Source organism: Narcine bancroftii, chromosome 11, assembly GCF_036971445.1.
Source record: "Narcine bancroftii isolate sNarBan1 chromosome 11, sNarBan1.hap1, whole genome shotgun sequence".
NCBI lineage: Eukaryota > Metazoa > Chordata > Chondrichthyes > Torpediniformes > Narcinidae > Narcine > Narcine bancroftii.
The window spans coordinates 18497298-18512079 of record NC_091479.1 but is presented as its reverse complement, the minus strand read 5'-3'; the positions used below and the strand labels follow the sequence as shown (position 1 = coordinate 18512079).

The following is a 14782-nucleotide window of genomic DNA, read 5'->3' as shown; positions in this document are numbered from 1 at the left end:
CACTTTCTCCCTCTCTGGCTTTCTCTATGCAGTGAGGTGCAGTTTGTTGTCCTGCAGAATGTTGCCTCCATGTCCATCAAACGACGGGTGAGTCACCGCCCTTTAAACTCTCCATTACCCTGAAGGAATTGTCAGCCATCATGAACAGGAGCCCCTTCGCCAATAATGCCAAAACCATCCCTGGATTGTGAGGTTGGGCCACATTGGTTTAGCTCTTCGTATACTTGACCAACTCTTTCATTGTGTGGGGTGGGGGGTGGGGGAGGGAGGTGGAACACTGCAGCAAAGCAGGTGCTCCTCAACTTATGATGGGGTTACGTTCCGGAAAACCGTGATAAGTTTTTAAAAAAAAAAAGTTGAAAAAGAATACTGCATCTACCATATTTTATAATTACATTTTTAAATTTTTCACACCAGAAAAACCATTAACGTACACAGCTGAAAGCACACTGGGCATGAAGGAAGTTTTAAGCATTGAACTAAGATGAATTGGTGGATGGTAGGGATGTGGGAGAGTAGTGCGCCGCATATCGCAAGTGCGAGAACAGATTGGAATTCAAAATTCAAAGTATGGATTCGAACCATTGTAACTTTGAATATCTTTTTTAATCTTTACATTGTAAATTCCTCAAAAGTTTCTTAGGGATTTGAATTCTATAATTAGAAAGTTTATTTTAATAGAAAGATAAAATGTTGAGAGTATCTTTACAAATATTAACGTGGAGGTATGAACTGGGAGATTTACAACTTCCAAATTGTTAATGCTTGCTACCTCACGATTCCAGCAACCGGAATTGGATCCTGACCCATGGTGCACGGAGTTTTCACATGCTCCCTGTGACTCCATGAGTTTCCAAGTATGTTCCCATTCCTTCCATGCCCCAAGGATGTAAGATAGTCAATCACTATTAATTGTTCTTAGTGCAGGGGGGATGGTAGAATCCGTGGGAAGTTGATGGGATGGAGGGAGGAATAAAAAGGGTTTAGTGTAAATGAGATGATATAGGTACTGTGGGCTTGGGAGCCTGTTTCTGTGCTGTACGACTGGGACCTGGTGTCAATTGTGAGATTGACTAATATATAGTGAATATCCACCAGACTAAAGCAGGAGTAACAATAGCCGCTTTCAGGTGGAATAGCTGAGAGAATGTGGCTCCCGAACTGGCTGCGGGTTTGTGCGAAGTGACATTCAAGTGGCAGCGCTGAAGGCACCTGAAAGGTCCGCAGCGGGGAGAGGCGCCGCGGTTCAAACGGCCGGCTCCTGTCGACTGTGGCCGTCGTGCCACCCGCTTTCAGGTGCCTAGGGGGAGTGCTCAGAAGCGGAGAATACACTTACCCGAGGAGGGTTGGGTAAGTACTCCTCGGGTCAGGGTTCTCCGCTTTCAGGTGGCCTCCCAGCAGCCCCATTCGGCTATTTCAGGCGGCTTTACATTGGGGTATTCTGGCCACCTGAAAGCGGCTCATGAGTGAAGTTCATTCCTGTACAAGAACGAACAAATGTAGGGTTTGACGGGATGTATCTTTGACCTCCTACCATCAAAATCAGAACTGCCAAGCTGGGAATACAGGCCGTGAGACTGATGAATTGTATCCTGTAACTGAGTAAATAACCTAAAATATTTATACATGTTAATTTTAAAACAAAATATCTGTATATATATATATATATATATATATGTATGTGTGTGTGATTATCATGTGCTGTATTTGCGTGTGTATGTACATGCACTGTGGTCTGGAGAAACGCTGCTTTTTCTGGTTGTACATGTACAGTCAGATGATAATAAGTTTGAACTTCAAGGACTAAAGTTTAAGGGAGGTTTTGGAAATGAAAGAAGGTTTTGATAGGCCATGGAAGAGCCATTCCTTTGGTGACCCATTGAGGAAGGTGAATTTTAATTGGTGTTGGAACCAAGACAGAGGTCAAAACCTTTCTCATGCCTCAAGTGGCTGTGGTGGTGATGCTTTGTTACAGACCCTGGGAGCAGTGATGTTCAAAGGTGAACTGGATGAATGTTTACCAAACTCGCAGGGCCGCGGTTGGAAATTCGTGATTGAATAGCTCCTTCGGCGATTGGCATGTGCCTAGGGTGGAGTCCCCTCCATGCTGTGCTTGGTAATGGGGAGAGTGAGAGAGACAGAGTGGCAGCGTGGAGATGCGAAGGCAGTGTTCTCTGCAGCTTCTGCACACCTCAGGGAAATAGACGGTAGTTAGTTTGTACATCACCTCTTTGCCTTCTATTTCTCAGGGAATGTTTGAGCCTCATCTGAAGAGTTTTTACATCCGGTCCACAGACCCCACCCAGATTAAAGTGCTGAAGGTAAGTCATTATCTCAGACGGTATTGAGTCTGTGCCTCTCTATCGTGTGATTATTTGGATAAACTGGGGTTGATTCCACTAGCAGATGAGACATGGGGCTCAAGATGAGGGGAAGTAGATTTAAGGCAGAGATGAGGAGGATCTACTTCTCCTAGAGAGAAGTAAATATGTGGAATTCTCTGCCAAAGGAAGCAGTGGAGGCTGCCTCATTAAATGTATTTAAGACAGGCAGATAGATTTTTACTTAGCAGGAGAATTAAGGTTATGGAGAACAGGTGAGTAAGTGGAACCGAGTCCACAGCCAGATCAGCCGTGATTCTATTGAATGGCAGAGCAGGCTTGAAGGGCCAGATGGCCGACTCCAGCTCCTGTTTCTTGTGTTCTTATTATGACTACCCTCCAATTTGTCTTTTAATACACAAAAACGCTGGGGAAATTCAGCTGATCTCGCTGCGTTCTTTATGGCAAAGGTACATAACCAACGTATTTGGCCCGAGCCCTTTGTCAGGATATGAGAAAGTCAGGAGGAGGCACAGGCAAGAGGATATAGGTGAGAGGGCAGGAGAATAAAGCTGGGGAGTGATAGGGGAAGGGGTATTTCTGAATGGAAGGGGGTGGGGAGCTGGAGGAAAGGAGACGGAGGGATAGAGAAATGGGGAGGGGTTCAATCGAAACTGGAGAAGTTGATGTTAACGTTGGAGAGTGCCCAGACGGAAAATCGAAGACTCACATTCACCTTTTCTTGTCTTGCGCAGTTGGAGGTCCTGACAAATCTGGCCAGCGAGACTAACATATCGACAATTCTCCGTGAGTTCCAGGTAAGCTGGTGCGACCCAGTCAGTGCTGGAGTGGCTCTTTGACAAGCAGGGCCTGATCTAAAACGATGCTGGAGACTTGTCATTAGATTGTTGTGGAGTTGGTTTACATCTTGGTCCAAAGGGCCTGGACTGTTCTGTGTTCTAAAGCACAGCCAGCGAGGAATTTGCAGTGACTGCTGGAGGCTCCAAAATGAGCTTTCCCTTTTCCAGGTGACAGTAGGATAACTGGTCCTTGAGTTTGCAGCCCTGCTACTCCCTTCCTCTGCTTCTCTCCACTTGCTCCTCTCTCCGCCTCAGCGTGGAATGCTGCACTTCACTGTCAAGCGCAACTAGGTGGCAAATAACCCCGTGAAAATCACACGGTAGTTCTGCATTTCTGCGCAGGCTAAGGAGAGGCCTGGTGAAAGTTTTCACAAGAGTGTTGTTGGATAGCCAAACCTTTTTTCGCCTATACCCCTTTTAGGACTCTGCTCAAAGTTTATGGGCCCCCTTCCCTGTGAAACAGTCAACTTTGGTTTCTTCCATAGTTCTCTCCTACCAACCAAATGGAAAAAAAATTAAAAACTTGTAACGTGAAGTTATAAGAAAACATGACTATTACTTGAATGTGCTGTGGCCCCTTGAGAATGGCTGGACAAGATGGTCAGAATCTTTTCCCCAGGGTAAAAATGTCACCTGCGTTTAAGGTGAGGGTGGGAACATTTTCTTGCACAGATAGCAATGGGTGGGTGCCTGGAACAGGCTCTGCTAGGAGTAGTGGTGGAAGCAGATACAATTAGAGTATTTAAGAAGCTTTTAGACAGGATACATGAATATGCCAGGAATAGAGGGATCATGTGCAAGAAGCAAGAGATTTGGTATTGTGTTCGGCACAGATATTGTGGGCCAAAGGGCCTGATCCTGTTCGGTGTTCTATTTCAGTACAATCCATTTAGGCCATTGAATCTGTGCTGCTTCTTAGGGCAATCCTATCAATACAGATACACAATCCTTTATCCGGAACCCTTGGGGGACAGTGTTGTCCGAATTTTGGATTTTTCTGGATTTCAGAACAAAAGCCAACTGCCCCAGATTTAAGCCCACCTGAATTGTGCTGCCATATCCACCCATTTCCAGTCGCGCTGGCATCTCTCATCCCCCTCGCCCGCCTCTCTCTCTCCCCGCCCATCCGAGCCGCGCTGCCGTCTCTCCCCTCCGCCCACCCGTGTTGCGCTGCAGTCTCTCCCCCCCAGCCCGCCCAAATCATGCTACCATCTCTCTCCCCCTCACCCACCCAAGTCGCGCTGCCATCTTTCTCCCCCTGCCCGCCCGCCTGAGTCGCGCTAACATCTTTCTCTCCCCTGCCTGCCCGCCCGAGTTATGCTGCCATCTTTCTCACCCCTCGCCCACCCGAGTCACGCTGCCATCTCTCTCATCCCCCACCCACCTGCCCGAGTTGTGCTGCCGTCTCTCCCCCCCCACCACCCCCCCGGCCCCCCTGCCCAAGTCGTGCTGCTGTCTCTCCCCCCCCACCCTCGCCCTGCTCTCTCTCTCTCTCTCTCTCTCTCTGTCTCTCTCTCTCTCTCTCTCTCTCTCTCTCCCCCCCCCCCCCCCTCCCTCTGCTGTACCAGCACCAGGAAAAAAATGCTGGTTTTTGGAGCTTTCCGTATTTTAGATGTCTGGATAAAGGATTGTGTACCAGTACCTCTGCTCCACCTTTCCCTGCAACCAATTCTCTCTCGCAATTTTCTCTACTCCCCCAGATCCTTCTGCCCCTAATTACACACCAGGGGAGAGGGGAGTGGGAAAAGGAAGGAATCTGGATGGAGGGATCAGACAGGGGAAGAGGGCTAGGAAACAACAGGGGAAGAGGAAGAACTGGGAGTGACGGGGCTGAGATGTGGCCCATCTGTTGATGTGCTCTCATACAGTGGGCAGCAAAACAAATTTATGAGGTGCAAAGATAGAGTAAATACAAACAGGCTTTTTCCACAGGCAAGAAATGGAGGACATGGGTGAAAGGTGAAATGATTAAAGGGAACTGGCTGGGGGAACTCCTTCACTTAAGAACATGGAGCGAACTACTAGCTGAAGTGGTGAATGTGGGCTCGATTTCGACATTTAAGAAAAATTTCTTGGCACAGAATAGAGGGGCCTAAGGTCCTGTTTCTGAGCTCTAATGTTCTATGGTCACTCTCTGAAGTGATGCGGGAGTTGGTAAATTGAAAAAGGTATTGCTTTTACTCCATTTTCCTGACTTCTGAATTGGTAGACAGGAAATTATTTGAAATCTTTCATTCAAAACATCAGTTTTTGCTGAGCCAGTGGTTATCTATGTTTCCGTACAGTGCAGAAGGCCACTTGGCCCACTGAGCCGGGGTAATTCCATCATCTCTATTCCCCCACTCTACCTGTAACCTATTCACTCTCACATTCCCAGAATTTCCCCATCTCCAATTCTCCTGCCACTCTTCTGCACATCATTGGGGCCAATTAACCCATTGTGTTTAGGACATGGGAGGAAACCGAAACACCCAGGGTGGGGTAATCTGCAAACTCCACATACCTACACAGCGTCTCATGTCAGGATTAAACCTGAGTTGCTGGAGCAGAGACTATGGTTCGATTTGAGCATTCTTTTTGTGTCCATTGATAATGCTTCATGCGTCTTGCTGTAAGTTTTATTTGGGACATAAGGGGACACTTAACAAAAGGAAATACAATAATTGGAAAGGAAATGAAATGAAATATGTTTGCATCACATGATCACATTAATTCATGGAACTTCAAGTTCAAAGTTTTTATCATCTGACTGTACACGTACAACTGGACAAAGCAGCATTTCCTCGGACCAGTTCACACACGATGCACAGTACATAATAATCGCATATTAAATTTAATTTTAAATTTTAGACAGACAGTGCCCAATTACACCCAATTGACCTAGACCCCTGAGATAAATTTGAAGGGTGGGAGGAAACTGGATCACATGGGTAAAACCCAAGCAGACACGGGGAGAACGCGCAAACACCTTACTGACAACGAGGGATTCGAACCCTGTTCCCGATCGCTGCCCTATATACATAAAGATATAATTTTGGATATATATCAATATTTTAGAATGATTTATAGATTGCTGATCATCGATTTCACAGCCTGCCAGAAGCTTTTCCCCAGGCTGGCAGTCCTGATTTTGATACTCCTGTACCTCTTACTTGATGGTAGTCAAATAAGCTGTGTGCTGGATGAAAAGGGTCCTCTATAACTCTTATTTACGCAATGTTCCGTGTAAATGTCATCAGTAGAACAAAGGGAGATACCAGTGATCCTCTAGGCCGTTTTGATGATCCTTTGTATTGACTTCCAGCCACACAGGACTCTCAGCCGTGCTCCAGTAGCCTTGCTCTCCTCAGCCTCATTAGTGATTAAATCTCTTGGTTTTTTTTGGATTAAATCTCTTGACAACATCTCAGCCCCATCTCTGACTCATGTTCCAAGGGGGAAGTTCATTAAACAGGTGAGCGTCAAACACAAGCTTCCCACTTCTGACAGGCTCTCATCAAAAACTCTCTCCGCTCTCGTTCTGTCAGCCTGCGCCCAGCAGTGTTGATTCTTCCCTGACAGTCTCTTGTTTGACCGGATGGGCCTTCTGATGACCTCCGGCACCAGTGGAGCAGCCGCTGTGTCTCTCTTTGAATGTCACTGAGGCCCAGACAGAAAAAGCTCCACAATGGAGTGAAGCACAGAAGTCACCCAGTCCACAGTGACCTAAGTGAAGAAAGCAAATTCAGACAACGCGAGGGGCTGCGGGGGGTGTAGATGCCTTTAGGGAGGGATTGACTTCTAATTCCATATCTGGGAGAGGCAGTCCAATATTCATTCATTGTCTTTTTCTTCCTCTCTTTCTTTCCCTCTCCTCCCTCTTTCTCTCCTCTCCCTTTTCTCCCCTTCTTGCCTTCCTTCAGTCTCTTTGCTTCTCTCCCCCTCCTCCCCTCTCTCCTCTCTCTCTCCCCCCCCCCCCCCAAGGAACAGGCAGGTGGAGCTTGTGTCAGTAATCTTTCAATCCTTGGTCTCAGAGTGAGTCTCAGAAATGGGAGGTTAACCCGACTCTCACAATGCTAACAGATGTGCCTCTGAACGTGGGATCTTCCTGTGTCTCAACAGCTCTGTATAAAAACAAGAACTCCCTCTCCCTTGCTGGGGGAGTACCTTCAGCAGGACAGCAGTTTAAGAAGGCGACTCACCCTATCTATTCAAGGGCAGTAAAGCTTGGGCAGTAAAAGCTGCTGACGTTAGCAATGAATGAGTCAAGGAAAATTTGCGATAGCCCAGGAGTTATTGGAAAAGGAGAAAGCAAGCTCTAGTTAGACTGCCCCACGTGTTTGGATCTCTACAGGCAGCCTCCGATCTGTGATTTGAAACAACAGTGCATTTATGTAGCTCCCTCTGCTTCAAGGCAGGATTAAATGTGATCTGGCCAATTAATTCTGTGGATAAATATTGGTCTGACTTCAGCAATCTCGGCTGCAGACCAGTGGCAGTGAACTCTAATCATATTGCAATATGGGAATTTAATTCTTAACAACCCTCCAGAAAGACTTCCAGATGGGGGCCAGTCCAGGATGGGCCAGTGATCCTCCTGCCTCTCTTTCCTGCTGCCACGATTGGGATTCCCCTTTACCCTCACTTGACCACTCTCCAGTTTCCCACGCCTTCACCGAGAGAAAAAAAATGGGATCAGTAAGGGCTGTTTGATGGTTAACACTGACTACCATTACATGCTCTCCATGTCTATGGAGGAGCCGGGTTTTGAGGCCTCGCAAAAGCAGAGGATGAAAGACAGATGGGGGAAATCTGAAGGATTTCCATTAATCCTTTTCAAGCAAGGAAAATGGCCGACTGGAAAGGGGGATGTTCTCCGCCCTTGCGCCTAGAGACTTATCTTTCTGAATGTGCCGTGGCCCACTCTGAGGTGCCAAATCCAACACTGCTAGGGGAAGGATAATCGGCAGAGCGATGCACTCTGCTGCCTGGCTTGAAAGTACAGCCACTGCAAGCAGCTGGTTAGGGGTGGGTTGATGACACCGTCAGCCCGTAACCCATTTCCCCACTCACCCTTCTCCCTCCATGACCCCCTCAAGGTGGGGGCCGGTGGGAACTGTCAGGGGGCATCCAGTGTGGGTGGTGACAGCCTCACCAGGCCGCTTCGGCCTTCGGGTCTTCTCTCTGTGGCTCAAACGCGGCAGAGCAATGGCTGTCTTCCTTACCCATAATCCCCCACGCAGCAGGAACTGCTATGTTTACTAGAACAGTTCCAGCTGCGTGGGGGATTACGGGTAGGGAAGATGGCTATTGCTGTGTATTTATGACGGGTGGTGCTATGGCACCAGTTGCCCTGCCTCCATCGGATCCGGAGGTCACTATGATGCGCTGACCAACATGAATGCAACACTGGAGCAGCCTTTTAGGGTTGGTCTATGAAAGATAAGTTTCAAGTTTTCCCTCTGCACTTGTAGCTGGTCTCCAGGCCTGGGGTGAAATGACCTAATGTCTGATATGAGGCTCTGAATTTCTTTCCCCAAAATAAACTTGATTCACAATGAATTATTTATGAAGGAAAACTATTCACAGTTATTTCACATCCTTAGTGTCATATCCATAAATTTCCATCACTATACATTGTTACATTTGTTTTCTATTAAGCACCATTGCCACCTTTGTGGCCCCTTGAAGTTTCTCCCCCCTCTGTTATTTGAGGGGTTTCCCCTTGCTCTCAAGCCCTCAGTGCCATGGCCTCCTTAAGACTCTGCTCAAAGTTTGTTGGCTCCCTTCCCTATGAAGCAGTCAAATTTAATTGGGCCCCTGCTGAAAATGGCTACTCTGGTCCAAAAACTGGAGAGGTTAAAGAGCCCACAACAAGAATCAAGCACCACAAGCATGGTTACCTTATTATCTCCATTCTTTTCCCATCTCTGCAGACATACATTAAGAGCCAGGATAAGGACTTCGTGGCTGCTACCATTCAGGCTATTGGCCGCTGTGCCACCAATATCGACGAGGTCCGTGACACGTGCCTGAACGGGCTGGTTCAACTGCTGTCCAACCGAGACGGTGAGTCCAAATGCATAGCTGGGTCCCGAGCCGTTCTTGCGCAAGGTTTCTCACATGTGGCATGCCTCACTCCTTGTGTAATAGAGGGGATAACTATGACATGAGGTGGGGGTGAGTGTCAGGGGACAGTTCTTCACTCAGATTGTGGTGGGCACATGGAGCAAGCTGCCAGACAAAATGGTGGAACCAGGTACGTTATCTTCCTTCACATGGATAACTCCATGGATGGGAGGGAGTCGGGCCTAATGCAGGCAGATGAGGCTCAAACAAGAGGACTCAGACAAACTGGACCTGTTACTGTACTACAGGTACACAATCTTTTATCCAGAACCCTTGGGGGACAGTGTGTTCCGAATTTCAGATTTTTCCAGATTTCGGAAAGCCAGATTTAAACCCACCCGAATTATGCTGCCGTATCCACCCCCTTCCAGTCGCGCTGCCAGTCTCTTTCCCCTCTCCCGCCCGACTCGCGCTACCGGTCTCTTGCCCGCCCGACTCGCGCTACCGGTCTCTCGCCCGCCCGACTCGCGCTACCGGTCTGTCCCCCTTGCTTGCCCAACTCATGCTGCCGGTCTCTCACCCTCACCCGCCCGACTCGCGCTGCTGGTCTCTCGCCCTCGCCCGCCCGACTCGCGCTGCCAGTCTCTTGCCCTCGCCCGCCCAACTCGTGCTGCCGGTCTCTCGCCTGCCCGACTCGCGCTGCCGGTCTCTCGCCCTTGCTTGCCCGACTCGCGCTGCCGGTCTCTCGCCCTTGCTTGCCCGACTCGCGCTGCCGGTCTCTCGCCCGCCCGACTCGCGCTGCCGGTCTCTCGCCCGCCCGACTCGCGCTGCCGGTCTCTCGCCCGCCCGACTCACGCTGCCGGTCTCTCGCCCGCCCGACTCGCGCTGCCGGTCTCTCGCCCGCCCGACTCGCACTGCCAGTCTCTCTCCCTACTTGCCAGATGTTGGAGCTTTATGGATTTTAGATGTCCAGATAAAGGATTGCGTACCTGTACAAGACTCTGACTCCCTTGTGCATATCGGTGACAAAGATTGGATGTGGCTGAGAACTTATGATAGCTATATTGCATTTTATAGAAGATCTCAGCGACTGCCTTTTCCGTCATTCTACTCCCACAATCTTGCAAGCCTTGCTTCTTATCCTCACTGCCTAAATGCGGAATCGCCCTGACACTCAGTTCTGTGCGCTTTGGGTTTAAGGCTACACAGTGGAGAGCATGGGTCCTCTTCTCACTGCCAGGCCCTACCTTGTACACCTTGCCTCTTCCACAGTTTGCTTGCGGTCGGTGGGGTCCCAGCGCTTCGTGACCTCACTGCCCTTCTGTTGCAGAGCTGGTGGTGGCGGAGTCCGTGGTCGTCATTAAGAAACTGTTGCAGATGCAGCCGGCCCAGCTCAGTGACATAATTCGGCACATGGCGAAGCTCATTGATAACATCATGGTGAGTGCTGGGCTGGACCAGCGTCCTGGTGAACCAATCTGTCTTGTCCCACCACAGTCTTCATCTCCCTCTCAGAGATTCGCCCATCAGAGCCTCCTCCAAGTGTTTGAGCTCAATCCAGATCTTTAAGAGCCCTCTCTGTGTCTTTTTATTTCATTTAGAGTTATCTCACTCAAAACCTGTCCATTAGGCCCACTGAATCCATGCTGAGCAGTAGCCCTGTTTATGTAAACCTGCACCAATTCCATTTTATTCTCCCCACATTCCCATCATTATTCCTCACCACCTCACCCTCTGCCCCCGCCCCCCCCCCCCCCCCCCATATATGCACTCAGCAATTTATAGCCACAAACCCACCATGAATTTGGAATGTTGGAGGAAACTTGATCACCGGGTAAACGTGCAAACTCCACACTGTCAGCACACTTGAGATCATGATTGAATCTGGGACGCAGTGGTTGTGAGGCAACCGCTCTACCATGGTGCCATCGTGGCCACTCTTGATTGAGAAGGTAGTGTGAAAAGTGTCGGGTTCGGTGGGTTCACAGAGAGACACTAGACTCAATGTTACAAACCAAGGTAACTTTTATTGAACACACAGGAGACAAACAGGGGAAAGCGTCAAATGATACTTAATTACTCTACTACTAAATGACTCTATGGGTATACCCCACATTACGAAATTAGAGCGTTCCTATGAAACCTTTTGTAAGTCGAAATGGCGTAAAGCGAAGACCCATTTACTGCTATTGGAGACTATTTTTGTAAAAGCAAAAACCCATTCAAATCCTTTCATAAAAGCAAACATACATTTCTTCATAAAAGCAAATTTTCATAATTCGAGTATTCGTAAATCTGATGTATCAGTGACCGCTTACCTTCCACGTGCTCCCACACATGTACACACTTCAAGATATAATCCCGATTCCTTTAACTAACGGGGGTCCAGTTCTCTACCGTTTTACGGCTCAACTTAAGTGTACTGCATACCTTACCCACTATTCCTCCAGTGACCTGGCACGGAGTGATGTCCGGGTCTTGGACCACGAGGCAGAGAGAGAGAGAAATGTGGTATGCACTGATATCTGGCCATCGATGACACAGTCATTTAATTGAGCCAACGGTACGTTGTGCACTCCTACGTGGCCGGAGTCCAACCTTGATTGGCATGTAATGCGATTTCCGAATAAGTTTCGGACAGGAAGGTCAAGTGACCATCCACGATGTTCCAGACGAGGATTGTGGAGGCCACGTGTTCCTCCATAATCCACATATAACAGGTAGGGGCTTTCTGTGGTGGTACACCACTGGCCTACTGCAGGGGGCAGCCTCTGTACCTGCAGGAGTGTACCACCGGCCTACTGCAGGGGGCAGCCTCTGTACCTGCAGAAGTGTACTACCGGCCTACTTCAGGGGGAAACCTCTGTACCTGCAGGAGTGTAAGGGGACAGGACAACACCTGGCCAGCTATCAATCAGTCGGCCTGAATGGATCAAGCCCCACCCGGTCGGGTATCAATCACCCTCCGGGATATAAGCCTGCGCCGGCCTCCCGAGGCCTCACTCAAAGTTACTGCAGCCACAGCCAGCCTTGCTCTGTGGAAGTCTTTGTCGATTAAAGCCTGTTGTACAGTCTTTATTTTTGTGTGTGTCTGATTCTGGCTAACAGTGCACCACACATTCAACCCAATATAAAATGCCCTCTGGAGCTTTGAACTTCCTGCTATTCTGATTATAAGGCTAATTTGGACACCAGTCTTCCTGTTCTGGTTGGAGTTGAGTGATTAACAAACAAGCACTCCTTCAGTACTGCACCAGCTCATCTGCTGAGACTCTGGAATAGGTTTCTGGGGCAGGACTAGAACTTACAATCTCCTGTCTTGAAATCAAGTGGTGCCACTTAGCCAGGGTTATCACCTTCTGGGCCTGGTGGTGAATTAAGGCCCAGGTATCCAGCTGCCTCCTTCAGTGTGAGAAGGTTGATTTTGCTCTGGGTGAAATAACACTGACCATTTCAAGGTCATTTTGTATCAGTCTATAAACTTTTGCTTGATCCCTGGAGTGATCCATGGCCATATCCTATGTCAGGAGGGCAGAAGATTATTCCATTTTACACCCCGCATTCCTCCTGGAGAATACAGACGAGATTTTGCCCATTGTCGGTCACTCCAGGCACTCTCCCCTCCGCCCGCTTCCCACCACTGCATTGTACAAAGCTCATCCAACCCCTCAAGTTCCAGGCTGTCAGCAAATCCTCTATGGGATCCCTGACTTCCTATCCCCAACCCCAGCCCATTCCTGACCACCCTTCCAGGCTCGCTCTGCGGGAGCTGGTTCTCTTTCTGAGCAATCCACTAAAACACACTTAGACGCCACCACCGTCCGAGCAGATGTGTTTTGGGAAGCATTTTCAACCCCTTACCTGATGGATTCTCCCCTCTCTTTGAGCAGGTTCCCATGGCCAGGGCCAGTATCCTTTGGCTCATCGGAGAGTACTGCGAGCACGTGCCGAAGATCGCGCCTGATGTTCTGCGGAAAATGGCCTCATCCTTCACGAGTGAGGAAGACATCGTAAAATTACAAATCATTAACCTGGCTGCCAAACTATATCTCACCAATTCCAAACAGGTCAGACTCCCAGAGTGGGTGGCAGTGGGTTGACATGAAGGCGTTGGGAGAGGTGTTGATAGTCCTACAACGTGTTAACCTGCAGTGGTGATACAAGGTGCCCTTGGTAAAATGCGATGCCCTTTCGGAGTTTGTCCTGTGAAGTTCAACACTTATTGGTGGTTGATTCAAGATTCTTTTATTGTCATATAATAAAACAGATGTAATGTTACATGAAATTGCATTTCATAAGGCAGATAAAGATTCATCAACAGCAAAAATTGCCCAGCACCCCGAAACAGACTGAGAAAGAGAAGCAAAAGAAAGTCACTTTAGAGTCACTGAGTGTCCATGGATTTACTACCAGCACTCCCGTAGCCTCTTGCAACCACACAGACGTCAGTCCAAACCATCGGCAGCCCGAACACCAGCTCCAAATCGCTAACACAATTAGGAAGCCTGTGGCGTCCAAGGCCCCTCGGGGGCACTTCCTGCCCTTGGCTCGCTCTGGCATCTTGGTTCCAAAATCTGGTACCCCTTCAGCCAGCCTTGAGCCATTCTCCACTAGTCCACAGCCAGGTGTGAGCCCTTCGACCCCGTTGCCAGCAGCCTACCACCTTTTTTTTTCAGCCGCAGAGCCCCTCTCTTGTCCGCCACCATGGTCACCACCCTGTAGGGGCATCTTCTCTGCTTATCCTTCTCAAATAAGGTGCCCTACGCCAGTCCTCTGCTTCCCCGGAGTCTGTAACCCCTCGAGTGCTGCCCAGACCCCGTGGTTGCAGGTTTTTATAATAAGCTACCGTTGGCTCCTTTAACATTTAAATCCTGTACAGAGTCGTTGGTAGTAGGACTGGGTGGTAGAACCCTGTGGAGGAGTGTGGTGTCTCCTCTCCCCGCTCACCGGGAGCGCTGCCTTGTGGTGCAAATTTTTTCCTAGTTTTTGTCTCAAGCACCGAGATACAGTGAGAAAGTTCAGTGAGTTTACCCTTCATGTGTCAAAATGTAGGAGAGAGAAATAGAGAGAGATCAGTCAGAACAGAGCAATGGCAATATTATTTGTTTCTACTTTCTAATCCAGACCAAGCTACTGACCCAGTATGTCCTGAACCTGGCCAAATACGACCAGAACTATGATATCCGTGATCGAGCTCGCTTCATCCGCCAGCTGATAGTTCCCTCGGAGAAGAGCGGGCTGTTGAACAAGCACGCTAAGAAACTGTTCTTGGCCCAGAAGCCAGCTCCAGTGCTCGAATCTTCCTTCAAAGGTAGGAGAGGCTCCAAGTTTGGCAACGCTGCCTCACAATGGCCTGGGGTGGAAGTGGGTCGGGCTTGCTTGTGAACCTGGACCGACTCATCTTGATCTGCTACCGCTCGCTTGTCCGGCGTACTGCGGAGGCTGGAATCTGAAGCTTGGCACAACCTGCCAGAGGAACCAAGAAGGTTGAGCAATGTCAGTGAGGAGAAAAAAGAAAAGTCAGTGTTTTGGGTATGATCAGTTTCTTGAGAC

At 48.9% G+C, this 14782-nt stretch overlaps 1 protein-coding gene across 8 annotated transcripts in view; it reads left to right on the top strand.

Moving 5' to 3' along the window:
- The window catches only part of LOC138745583 (AP-3 complex subunit beta-2), a 141683-nt gene that overhangs the window by 74380 nt on the left and 52521 nt on the right, over positions 1-14782 (top strand). For all 8 annotated transcript variants that reach the window (XM_069902785.1, XM_069902782.1, XM_069902784.1 and 5 more), the window contains 7 exons: positions 33-87; positions 2250-2321; positions 3077-3139; positions 9097-9229; positions 10560-10669; positions 13120-13296; positions 14354-14540. In XM_069902785.1, coding sequence (XP_069758886.1) covers positions 33-87; positions 2250-2321; positions 3077-3139; positions 9097-9229; positions 10560-10669; positions 13120-13296; positions 14354-14540 — 797 coding nt within the window. The remainder of the gene's footprint in view (positions 1-32; positions 88-2249; positions 2322-3076; positions 3140-9096; positions 9230-10559; positions 10670-13119; positions 13297-14353; positions 14541-14782) is intronic.